This window comes from Tenrec ecaudatus, chromosome 2, assembly GCF_050624435.1.
Source record: "Tenrec ecaudatus isolate mTenEca1 chromosome 2, mTenEca1.hap1, whole genome shotgun sequence".
In the NCBI taxonomy this organism is placed as follows: domain Eukaryota; kingdom Metazoa; phylum Chordata; class Mammalia; order Afrosoricida; family Tenrecidae; genus Tenrec; species Tenrec ecaudatus.
Window position 1 is genome coordinate 184,854,847 of NC_134531.1, and position 13,492 is coordinate 184,868,338.

At 44.1% G+C, this 13,492-nt stretch overlaps 1 protein-coding gene across 1 annotated transcript in view; it reads left to right on the plus strand.

The window, feature by feature from the left end:
* RANBP17 (RAN binding protein 17) overlaps positions 1–13,492 on the plus strand; it is a 388,698-nt gene that overhangs the window by 304,066 nt on the left and 71,140 nt on the right. Inside the window, exons 21-22 of the mRNA XM_075543208.1 lie at positions 4,475–4,582; positions 7,489–7,571. Of these exons, the coding sequence (XP_075399323.1) occupies positions 4,475–4,582; positions 7,489–7,571 (191 nt within the window). The remainder of the gene's footprint in view (positions 1–4,474; positions 4,583–7,488; positions 7,572–13,492) is intronic.

Consider the following 13,492-nt stretch of genomic DNA (forward strand, 5'->3'; position numbering starts at 1 on the left):
AAGCATTTAATCATCTACTCTGTCAACCTTCACCCGATTCACAATTTTTAGAAGTTGCATTTTTAATCTGGTTCTCGTCATATGATACATATATACATATCTTTAAAGATATAAAGGGGGAATGGGAAGAAAAGGCAAAGTGAGGGTCAGAGTTGCTTTTGCATGCATAGTAGCTCAAATGAGTAGAAGAGATGACGACGTAAAAACTAAACAGACTATTTGAAAGGGCGGTTTTAGAAGGCAACGTAAAATAATATGGAATGTCCAAGACCTGCAATTAATAAACTAAAAGGGAAGAAAGAACACTTTGACATTCCTCAGGCTGAAAGATTGAAAAATAATTGATGCCTTTGAATTGTCCTGTTGGCAAAGAATAGAAACCAACAAATCTGTTTGTGGAAGGAGTAACCACCAGAATGAACGCTCATTAGAAGCAAGGCTGAGAGACGTCATCATACCTGCTGTGGACACAGAGCATTAGGAAGGACCAGTCTCTGGAGAAAGATCTCATACTTGGTAAAGTAGGTCAATAGTAGGAAGGGGGGCAGGCGGGGGGGGCAAGGATCTTCAGTGAGATGGACTGACATAGTAGCGGCTACAGTGTTCTCAAAGAGTAAGAACTGCTGTGAGAATGATACAGGACCAGCCAGTGTTTCATTCCGTTTGTAAGGTGACTGTGAGTTGAGCCAACTCAGTGGTACCTGACAATAATCAGATAAAGATGCATGCAGAGGACCAAGTGCACGTAAATGAAGAGACTGGTGTGGGTGTTTTTGGTTTGGTGTTTTACAAAATTGGAGCAGCTTCCCAGGGAGGGTGAAAGTTGGGCTGCAGGTTGAAGAAAGGCTAGTTGATGGCCAGACTGGGAAGAAGGAGAGGACTTCCCGCAGCAGGTGCCTTTGTGAGCAGTGGGACAAAGTGTATGCACATTTAAAAAGGACCCTGAAAATCCACTCTGATCTGGCAGGCTTTTCCGCGCTGCAGACACATTATCGCACCTCTATCATCCAGCAGTTCTAGCCAAAGCGCTTCTGTTGCTTCTAGTTTCTTGTGATATCTTCTCCACTGTGCACTCTTAATGGGCAAGAATTGTGTGTTGCTCACTTGTGCTGTCATGGGGCTAGTGCATACGTGGCTCTCATGGGTGCTCTGATAGTTGTCTTTTTCCCACATAGGCTTTCTTGAGGTCACCACATCGTCCACGCCTTGCCCTTTAATGTAGTGCGACCCTAAGTTACGCACTGAGGCGAGTTAAGTACAAGCAGAGCTGGGCCACTTTTTCCTAGGAGCTCCCACTTTTTCCCTCCGATTCACGTAGATGTCATCCTCACAAGGCCACTGGAAAATTAAACTCCTAGAGAGGAGTCCGATTCCCACCCTACAATGAGAGGAGTGCACTTTCTCTGAAGCCCTTTTAACCTCCCTGCTTAGTAGACCTCTGCTCTGCTTTCCAATAATCACTCATTTTCTCTGTGGCAGTCACCTCTGTCAGAAGCATATTAGAATTGGCACCACTCTCATTCCACACGGGAAAGGGAGCATCCCCTCATATCCCCTGGCCTTATCCCGGAGTGGATGCCGTGTGCGCTGCAAAAGTGTGATGGCCCTGGTACTCCTAGAAAGCTTCACAAAGGGGGCCTGTGTGGGCCTCTGGCACACCTAGACTGGGAGACTGGGGTCTTCCCGGTTTGTTGATGAGCCGTCCAGATGCCTTCCCGTTACGGATCGCTGGCTCGTTTCCTCACCTGTGCTCCGTGGGCACGTCTTCTGGATTTTGGTTGTCGTAGAATCTCTTCTATGGGTCGGCCACCCTGGTTGGAGGAGGACCGCCCCAGGAATAGAAGCCCTGTCTCACTCATCTCTGGTCCCAGCCCTGACAACAGTACATTACACAGTGTCCACCGTCTATCAAAAATCACCGCAACAACAAGACAGGCCTCAAACAAGCCATTCCAAAAAGAAAAAATAATAACACTTTGTTCTAGTCTATAGAAAAACAGTCTATACCTAAGAGTGAGTAAAGAATAGTTAATTTTCAGCTTCACCAGTAATATTTTTCTCACTGTCGTCTAAGCGAGACTTCTCAGGTGCACTCCCTCCTTGTCCTCTTTCCTGCTTCCTTGTCTTCATAATAGCTTTCTGGTATTTCATACTTTATATTTCTGGCTTTTTGTTAGGATATGTATTCCATGAGGATGGTGATTTTTAAAACGTTTGGTTCACTTGTGTGTACAGAGAATCTGAAACAGTGCTTGTTATAAAATAGACCTTCAATAAATACTTGTTAAATAAATTACTTCAAAATCCACATAAACAGGCTTAAGATGGTATCTAGAGAGGGAAAAATGTATATTGTTTCGTGTACTTTGGGGCAGACATGCCAGTCTTAAAATTTTGGAGGGTTAATTTTCATTGAAACTTACATTGATTATTTTTTGAGGTTTCAAAGTGAACTATGCCGTTAAAAAGAATTGAGTAGGTATTTCTTATAAATATGCAATGCCTCATATTTAGGTTGGCAGGTTTACAACAGCAACTATTACTGAATATCCACATCTGTACCGAGGCCAGGTGTACAGCAACTATCTATCTGCCCTTTAAAAACGTGTGGGAGGATGAGAGAGCCAAGTGTTAGTAGCTTAGTGCTCGCACAGAGTACCATGCCATCCACAAGACGCACACCGAACCTGGGGCTGGGTACAGGGGCATGTGCGGTGCCAGTGGATACTTCCTGTAATCTTTAACATCCATGTCGAGCTTGCAAAGAAATACTAGGGATGCCTGGGTCTCTGCCCTTTAGCAACCAACACTAATACTCATTGAGTATACACTGAAAGAAATTGGAGACATTTGACCAAGTAGAGAAAACATCCTGTGGACGTGAAACGTGATCCAAGGATGGAAAGGTTAGGAATGTCGTGGCAGGAGCTGCAGTACTTAGAGGAATGAAGGTGAGTTGGCATGACTGGACTTTCAGGGAGTTCTGAATAGCTAAACCGTAGACAGGGCAGAAATTATGATGGGGATGGAGGTAGGCAAGGGTCAGATCGTAATGAAGCTCTTATGCTATGTTATGGGGTGTAAAGTTTATTCTAAGAGCAAGAAGGAAATTGTGGTGACCTTTCTCACCGTGGAAGCCTGTACCATGCCACAGAGAACAAAACACCACTAAGTGCTTCAGTTCACCGCTTTCACCAGAAACAGAGACAGGACATTGGGAAAATACTAGAGGAACAGTGAAACTTAGGGATTGAGAAGAGGAACAGGAAATGGAATGTCAGTAAAAAAAAAAAAAATTTTTTTTTTTTGGCTCTTTCAGCCTTGGGCCTTCGTCCTAGATCTTGGTATCCATTGGAGGAGGAGGAGACCAGTGGGTTAAAGGGACCATGGCGCTGGTTCAGAGTTTGCTGCATTCTGGTGGTCTCTGGCTTGAACTTTATCAAGGCACACACTCCTGAATTTGTCTTTTCCTCAAATCAAAGGCCATTCATATTTATTAATTGTTAAATTCTTAATTCAGAAGCATAAAATCCAAGGAAGAAGCCAGGTGTTTGCCAATACAAGCTCAATTGACCAGATGGTGGCTAAGCGTTACCCTCATGAGTGACTGCTAGTGAGCCCAGGTCAATGCTGTGTGCCTGCCGTCACTCGGGTGACTCCTTGGAGGCCCAGCTTGATTCTTCTCCAGTGTCTGCTCGTGGAGTTGTACCTGATCTTGGAATCCACTGAGGAATGGGGCGATTCTGCTGTGTGTCTTGGCCAGGAATCTCTCGATCGTGGAAGTCTTATGAGACAGCATTGTGAAGACAGCTGCTCCCCGGATGGCAGAGAAATGGAGAGCGTTCCTGAGTTTTACGAGGGCATTTGAGGATTTCTCTGGGCTCTGCATCCAGACCACCTTTTAGAGACACTCACCTGGAATGGATTAACAATTGCCCAAGGTCTTTCTTGTCGCTGATATTTCAGATATCCCTGGGAGACACAGTGGAACTAAGCAAAGCAAGTAAGATACTCTAAATAATTAAGATAAAGGTGGATTTGAAGATGGGTGATAGATACATGTGGATTACGACAAGGCTTCTTTCAACTGCAGGGTCTTTAAAACATATCATAATAGCCACCACCACTCCAAATAGGAGCAATTTAAATCTATTTTTAGCCCCATTAAGTAAACTTATTTTCTTTCCTATAATATTAAACAGTTCTTTAAATCTACAAATTGTGTGATACTTTTAAAATGTGCCATTTATTTATGGGATATACCAAGAATGATACGATATAACATATAGGACATATTATCCCCAAAGAGCACTGTTTGTAGCCCCTCAATAAAGGTAGGGAGAACCATTTATAAACCCCATTGTATATGAACCTAGAAAAAGTGTGGATTCACTTTTTCCCGTTAGAGGTGGTACTCATTTTCAAGGACAATGATTCTTTGAGCCCTTGAATTCTTTAACAGCCTCTATAAAAGTTACCCGACCTATCTTCCCATTCTTCAGAGAGCTATTGAGCAATGGTATGGAGAGCCGGCGTGTACAACTCCCATCTTAAAACTTATGGCCGAACTGATGCAAAACAGGTAAGCAGGGTGACTGGGGAGTGGGGGGACTCTGACAGCGATATCAAAAGATCGCACTCCTCTACCGAGTGTGTGGGTATTCAAGCCTTAGCTAGAGCCTTGAAGTGATCAATCAAAATAGATATGTCTTAGATCTTTTGGGAGAGGCAAGTATAGTGTGCTTAGGGAATATGGGGACTCTGGACTCTGGCAGAGAGAGGGGGCACTGAAACTACCTGAAAAATATTCAAAGGCACAAAATGGGGGAGAAATGGCTATTTTAACGAGGCCTTTGCTTACCAGCGAATAGGTAGGATTTCAAAGTAGTAGTGAAGTTTAGAGGTCTCTGAGTTGACATGCCTCATTTTATACATCAGGAAACCGTGACCCACAGAGTTTGTCCCAGGAATCCTAAGGATTATCCCTGCCTCAGCTTCCAATTTATGCTTTCTCTCCTCTGCCAGCGTGCCTGAGCCTGCACGACTTACACAGTCACAGTGCTCATTTAAATCGCAACTGTAACACTCCTCACAAATTGCCTACTTGACCTTATAATTTGCAAGGGCCAGTAAAGATGCAAACATTCTGCGTATGAATAATACCAAAGATATAGATGAAAGAAGGGGGAAATGTAAAGAACTAAATGGTTGTACCCCTTTAAAAGATGTCATTGTGAATATGGCTTAGTACCAAATTACCTGTCACTTAGCCATCCGGTTTCATCAATTCTTTGTAAATGCGTGTTGGAAGGAGCATGGGCTGCAGCTCTAACGGTATCTCTGGTGCGAAGCCTCTCCCAGCAGTAGTTTCAAATTTACCCTAAATCAAAAGGAGGGAAAAGACCTGACAAAGAAATGTAAGTATCATTCCTTTGAAAACGCTAGTTTTATAAAAATCATTTTTGTAAGTGCCTTAAAAATCAAAGGAAGGGCAGCTGTGCATTCTATATTAAGATCTAGCTTGTGGTTACATTCTGAGTTTTGATATTATGCTTGCTGGTATAGTATGATCTAACAGTAAGGGGGGCGGGAGGGGAGAAACATTGCATTGTGTATTGTTAAATATTTTGTGTCTGCCACAGGCAAAGGTAATTTACATCTAGCATGATTGTCCTAAGAACTACTTAGTGCAAATCTGTCACCTCCGAAAAGACATCGTCTTCTCTGCTTCTCCGGGATTTAATGTGAATTGTGGACATGCATTTATTTGTTTGAATCAGGAATTGCATGCCACTGCTCAGATGTTCATAGTAACATTTCTAATAAGTTGTCATTGCACTTAATTCTAAGCATTTTGAAAAAGCACTGACAAGCAGCAATTCATTCTAATCTTGGCAAGCAGGACTGTGGCCAGTGTCTTTTCTTTCTGGTTTTTTTTGTTGTTGTTGTTGTTGTTGTTGTTGTTTTGCTGTAACCTAGTTTTGGTGGTTTTTTTGTGAGCCACTTCTAAAATACACAATTATTTCTTTGAAGTACAAGTGGCAAGGCATATCTGCGCCGACTCAAACCTAAGTGACCATAAAAAAGGAAAATATTATGTTAGGGTGGCATGTCAGTCCTTCCCCTACCTGTCCGTGCTGTTTCTCCCATCTGAAAGCAGAACAGTAGACTTGTTCTTCTCAGAGAACTCTGGAGACTGGTTTCTCTTACTTGAGTTGTTTGCAAGGGAACCTGTAGTCTGTAATGTAGCTCAATACGTTTGAAAAATACCGGAAATATCAGTTGATTCCTTATGCGTCTGTGCAGTAAAAGGGATCTGGATTTGCCAGCTATCACTTTACAATTTGTTTTCCAAACTGTGTGCCGGCCACTGTAAGTGGATTGCAAACGTGAAACTGGAAGGAGCCTACACTTTCTCATTCATCCCAAGTATCTACAGAAACTGATACATGTACATATGGTAGTAGTAGTAGTATAACTTCAATATCAACCATTTTTCATACATTTCAGCCAAAAGATGGACAAATCCTCCCAGGTCAGGGATTTCTCATATCTGTGAACCCTCTGGAAACAACTGCAAAATGTGTGTGTGTGTGTGTGTGTGTGTGTGTGTGTGTGTGTGATGTAGAGGGTCTTTAACATCCATTGGTTTCCCAAAGTCGTCTATAACCTAAAAAGCCAGAAGCAACTGCTCTAAGTAGTAAGGACTTAAAATATCAGTTCTCTAATTCAGTGATTCAAATAGATTTGCTGGGAGATAACCTGTTTTACCTAAAAACAGGCACATTTGTGCCTTGTATGCATCTTAAATGCAATAGTCTTGCCTTCCCGTTTGCAATGTATTGCTTCCTTTCTAGAAAAAATAAGAAAGATCTGTGACTGTGATTTTTGGCAGAAGGCAGCATGGCATTGCAAAAAGGGCTCAACATTCAGATCTCACTGGCCTCTGTCTGCATCCTGGATTCTCCACAGAGCGGGGACCCCAGTACCGCCTTCTCTAATCGTAATTCCCATGAGATGAAGAGAATAGCTCTCGCCTTAAAAGGTGGTTGTGTGAGAAGTAAATGTAAAGCGCCTGCCAAAACAAAGTGTTCTATTCAATGGCAGTCTTGGTGAACGTACAGGTAAGAAGACAAAGCAAGGCTGTCGCACATGCGCTGCCCTGATTAGATGGGAAGGTTCAAAGGAAGGAGGCACACTGGCTGCAGCTGAAAGAGGCAGGAGACGCTGAGCTGTCCTTTGGACGGGGCTGTATCACACGCTGGGTGCGCTCGCTGCGGGAGCGGAGGTGCTCCTTGAATGAGCCTACCAGCTTTAGAGTGAGAAAGTGAACATACATATTTTATCAGCACTTGTTGACTGGCATGGCACTTTGAAAAAGCATTAACTGTACTGTTACTAGTTCAATTAAATGAAAATGCTGGACATTTTAAACCTACCTTTGGTTTCCTTATCTGTAAAGTCTAAATTTTTTGCTTTATTTCTTAGATCTCAGCGCTTGAATTTTGATGTCGCGTCTCCTAATGGAATTCTTCTCTTCAGAGAAGCTAGTAAAATGATTTGCACTTATGGTGAGTATCCTTTTCTGTATTTGTCTCTGAAATGGACCTTTATCTCTTTGGAGGAAAGAGAGTTACTTTAGTTACTTTGCTCTTTTGAATATTCATCTCTGTATGAATTTGTGAAATGGGCAATAGGCGTGCCAAAGGCTAGGTAGCGATCATATTGGCATCAGGAGAAGTAAGCATCGTGCCTTTGACCACAAGTCATGTCTGACCAACTTGATGAATTTCTTTGGGGTAACCTGACAGTGCCCATAGGCAAGGGAGTACGCTAGATAGAATATTGAAAAATTAGAGCGTATTATACTTGTTCCAAATTGTTGTATCATGCCGTTTTCTCTCTTGGGTCAAGGACTTCTTAAACCAGTATGTCCCTTGCACTGAATTTTAGAAAAATAATCCCTGTAAGGAGCATTAATATTTTATTATGGGGCATTGGGGGGACTGAAGCCCTTAAATCAGAGGTCTACAGTTAAGACTGAATTACACTCTAAACATTATAGAACTTTGATAGCAGTGTGCACCTTCTTCCTGCCACCGAGTCGATTCTAGCACATAGTCGCCCCATAGGGCAGCGTGGGACTGCCCCGCAGGTTTCCATGGCTACACCTCTGGAAACAGGCAGCCTCAGCTTGGTCCTGCTGCAGCCAACGGTGGATTCAAATGACCAACCTTCTGGTTAGCGACCCACCATTTGTCCCCTGGTACCACCAGGCCTCCCCCTGAGCCTTAAGACTACCATAGTCCTGGCCGCTCTCCAGCGTCCTCCCTGAAGTCCTGGGTTCGCTGGGATGCTTTATGCAGCTAGAAAACGGAGGCGGCAGCGGAAGGAGCCTCTCACCCAGATCCAGCACGCTGACCAAGTGCAGGGCCTTCGCTCCCAGGGGACATGGCCTGTGCTTTCCTTGTCCTGGTCCTCTCTTTTTGGCCTGTCCCCGCTTTCTCAGACCTGTAGCCAGCCCAACCCTGAGTACATTTGGGCTCAAAAATGGTCATATTTCTTTTTAAGCACTCGTAGAACCAGGTCTTACAAGATTTGTAAAGCCTCTTTATTTTAAGAGGTGGGGGGAGGCGAGAGAGCGCCCGCGTGTGTGTGTATGTATGTGTGTGTGAGTATGTATGTATGAGTGTGTGTGTGAGTGTAAGTGTGTATGTGTGTGAGAGAGAGAGAGAGAGAGAGAGAGAGAGAGAATGCAACCAGAAAGGGCCAATTGAGAAAAGCAGGTGTTTCACATTGATGTTTAGTTCGAAGCAGATCTGGAGATCAGTTCTGTGTACATTATAGTCCTCTGTTTAAAATGCTTACATGTAATTGCACATTGGGGCAGTAGAGTTTGAGCTTATATGTATGTGGATGGTGCAGAAAGCACCTCTATGACTGTCAACTTGCGCTCCCTTATTTTCATCCGCTTCTGTTTGAGACACATTCAGCTGATGTAAAGTAGAAGTACTCCTCCTCCTAAAGGTAGATTAAGGACTCCTTTCTTACAAATCCTGAGCACAGTCTGTATAACGTCCAGTGCATATGATCCTTTCAGTGGCTTATACTACTGCACACGGGGTTTCCAAAAGGTTTTGGGGGGAAAGCCATCCTGTCTCAATGCCATTTTCCATGTTTGAAGCCCCTTAGTATGTCTCTAGCTCTTTTCCTCAAAACAGCATGGCATATTAGCAGAAGCATAGGTTTTAAAGGTTAATCTGAACTTGAATCCTAATATCAACTCTTATTAACTCAGTAACCTTCAGCCAAGACACTAGATACCCCTCTGTGTCTAGTTTTCTCATGTATAAAATTAGGAAAAATACATGCCTGCTCCTTACCTGTCTACTTTAAATTAGGGAGATTAAATGAGCTCCTAGGAACAGGGTCTGGAGCAGGGTCTATCATGGACTAGGCCCTCCCAAAATGTGCCTTTCCATGAACCAAGGCTTCTGTCTCACAGTCAAAAGCGAGCTTTCCTCAGATGAGGGACCCTGACCAGTGTCATATTTCTGTTCTGTGATGCCCTCTGCTTGGAACACACTGTCCTGCCTCCATTTCCCTGTATCCAGGTTCTTGAAAAGAAACTCATTGCCATCGTGAAATGGCGCGGAGAAATCTAGTAAGTGACGGATGAAGCCTTAGCTACACAAAACCCGCTAGAGTCCCGCTACCAGTCACAGTGGTAGCTTTCCGGCCTGTTCTTCGGAATCTAGCCTCATTCACTAAGTGTATTTCTGTGCCTTTGGGGCGTAGTCACTACTGCAGTGGGACTGATGAGTGCAGTGAGCCTTCTCCTCTAGGTCCCACTAGATCTCTAGCACAGAGTGACACCAAAAGGGTGGCACTGAACTATGTCAAGTGTAAGGGCTCTGAAAGCCACTAGGCCCATGTCAGGTTGTCTGACATAGACAAGGGCATCGCAGCCAAAGATAGCTGTAGGACATTGCTGGGGGGAGAGCTGGGGGAGGGGAGAAAGGGGTGGATTTCGGGGAAGAGAAGGGAGGTGGCAGGGAAAAGATCTTCAAAGCATTCTTGGACAGAAAAACAAGTAAGGAGTTTAAGATTCCACTCATTAATTTGGAAAAATAATAATGGTAGCTTTCATTTCTTAAATCAGCTAATATCTACCTGCCTCTGGACTAGACCATTTAACATGCATCCGTCCACAAATCCTCAGGAGAGGCAGGGCTGTTATCTGCGACTCACTAGTCTCACGGCCTCGATTAAGTTGCTAAGCCTCTCTGTGCTTCCGTCTTCTGTTCACAGAAAAAATAATACCTGCCTCATAAGATTGCTGTGAGAATTCAATAGATAATGTATGTAAAGCCCTTAGACCAGTTAACTACTATGATGAGCATTATGAAGCTCAGAGAGGTTAAGAGATTTGCCAGATATTACATAGTTAGCAAATAGTTTAATGAGAATTTCATTAGAAGCCTATTTGGCTTCAGACAATTGTCTTTCCATATTCCTGCTGCATCTGAGGAGTGGCCACAGATCAGATGTTTATGATGAAGCCCTGTCTTCCATAGTGTGGAGGGCTTTTTTAAATCCCCAAACTTAAGGGAGACTAGAGAGTCCATGGGAAAATGCCCATCAGCAGTTCTTCCCATGAAAGTGCACGTGAACTTGGCATAAAGTAAGAGGAAACTGCCTTTCATCGTCTGCTCATTCTCATGCCGGCCTCATCAGCCCCGCCAACGGTGCCTGTCCTGCCGTCCGTAATGTTTGGCTCCCATGCCTACACCTCTAGGGTGTCTCGTGCCCACTGGAGGGAGAGTGCATGATGGAAGGTGAGGGCAAGCGTGACCAGAAAGAAACAGAAGAGGCAACTTTATTTATTTCTTTAGTAAGCTCAGGTGAAGGAAGGGGAAGTCTGTGGAGGAAAAAGGCCAGAACACTGTGATCCCATCTGTCCCCACCCTCGCTGGGTTTCCGCTTGCTCGCCTCTCATGGGCAGTGCCTGGGTGCTCATTGATTTGGGTGGTGCAGCGGGAGACAGACTCATATCCACATGTACCTGATGTGTCACCCCTTTTGTGGAGTACCTCCACCTCTCTGCTCTTTGAGACTGGCAGAAAAATAATACTTTTGATATGCTGTTTTATTTATCTACATTCTGTCATGATATACTTTGATGTAAGTTTTTAATTTTGCTTCAGCTCTCAGCTGTTCTCGCCGTTACAGCTCAGGGTCAGCAATGAGGTTAGCCACAGTAGCACAAAACAATTTCCTGTTTGTACAGCCCAGGTAACATTTGGGTGAGGATTACATTTTATCACATTTTCTACTAGCCCAAGCCTATTATTTCTAATGAGTTTTAAATTGCTTCAAGAACATGTATTTCAAAACTTAGTGCAATGATCCATTCAGCCTGAGCAACTTAATAAAAGAAATTTCTTTCTTAAATTTTTGGTTAAAATGTTGCATGCAGTGTAATAAATGTTATTACTTTGGAAACCTACTTCTCAGTTTTAAGAACTGGATGTTTTTAATGCTCAATTTCCATTTGTCTAATCTTGTCTCTCTTTGCCTCTGGGTACTGGTGTCTTTAGTGACATCTGTTGGCTGAAGAGTGCACAGGAGGGGAAATAGTGGTTTTCATGAGACTGGTCAAAAGGGAACACCTTCTGTTCCTTCCTTAGCCTCCTACCTTAAGAAAGCTCAGTGTGTAAAAATCTAAACCTTAAAAATGGGTAGAACCCGCAGTAAGTCTTCACTGCACATACGAACTGACTTCGGGATTCTTTTAAGCCGTATACGTACAAACAGTATGCTCTGGGAGCACTAAAGGTAAAACTTAATGTGCAAAAATTAGATTTGTAAAGTGTTGTACATGCCACTGTTACTTATTGTGACTTAGGTAAACAGACCGGTGGTTTTCAGACTGCACACTGCAACATCCTAGAGGGCTGTGAGACGCTACAGACATGTCCTGCAGCCCTTCCTCCAGGACCACCTAGATATGCTGTTCACTCCACGTGTGTGCCCTTTCGATCTCCAAGGGTGGAGGGTCCTCAGGAGTGTGTACCTCCCTAGTGTTACTGTTCATTCCACAGACCTATCATTTGCCTGAAAATTGAGCCACAGGAGCAGGTCTAGTTCCAGGCCCAAAGGGGAACTAAGGGCCACAGTCTTGGTTCCAGCAGCCTCCATTTGACCCACAAACCTCCTCTTTTTTTTTTTTTAATGATTTTTAGTTTTACTCTGTATTTTTTCTCTCATGCTGCCCTTCAGAGGGGTTAGTAGCAGTGGCCAGGCACCATCTAGTGTTTCTGGTTCACAGGCTGTTTTTTGTGGTTCGTAATTCCTTTGGACTAATTGTTTCCATGTGTCTTTACTCCAAAGAGCCCTGGTGGTGCTGTGAGGCTAAGCATTTGCACTGCTGCCCTCGAGGTTGGCAGTACAAACCTACCAGTCACTCCTCAAACAAAAAGGTAGAAGTGTCCCGTAAAAATGCTCAGAAACCTGAAGCTGATCCGCTCTGGTCCTGTATCGGAACACTGCGTTGGAATTGATTCCATGGCAGGGGGACTCTTGCTCCACATGGGGAGAGCCTCACAGTAGCACCTTAGGTAGCTGCTCTCAAGCTTCGAAGACTCCACTGGCGACTCACCAGAGTAGCTTGCAGAGCATCTCTTAGGGAACTATCTTGGGCCAATTGACTTTGATGTTCCTCACTTGTCTCTGAGCACCCGGGCCCAGTGACTCACTCCCGAGAGTTGTTTCTTATAATTAAGTTTTCCTAAATTCGCTTCTCGTATGCTCTTGTATACGATACTCAGGAATATACACCAAAGCACTGCCTTTGAGTCAATTCCAGCTCACAGCTCTCCTATAGGGCAGAGCATCGCCCCTGTGGGTTTCTTAGACTTTCTACGGGAGTGGATAGCTCATCTTGCCCCTCCAGAGGGTGAAGGGCCAAACCACTGACCTTGTGGATGGCAGCTCAATGTATAACCCACAGCACCACCAGGGCTCCAGATATATTTACAGCATATATAAATACATAGGTAGAAATAATTCTCTGCCAGCCTCTGTATTTATTCGTGGGTTTCTTAGTTTTCTAATGCAGCGATAGCAGGAAGACTTTAAGTGGATGGCTGTAGCAAACAATCTGATTCTCTTCACTCCGGAGGTGAGAAGTCAGGTGCCAACTCAAGGGAAAGGCTCTCTGTCTCTATCGGTTCTGGTGCAAGGTCCTCTTCTTACAACATCTGCATGTGGCATCCCTTGGAAGGAGGACTCTGCGTGTCTTGGCACCAGTCTTTCCCTGAGACGAGGAGTTTCCCGCTGGGCTCCCAGCTCGTCTCTCTCTTTTCTCATGTAGGTAAAAGATGTCTCAGCCCACACTCCAGGGAAACTCCCCTACGGCAGAGCAGGGCTGGGACTGGCAGATGAACAGTGCTATATCCCATCCTCTTCCTTTTACCAGTGCTACGTTCAT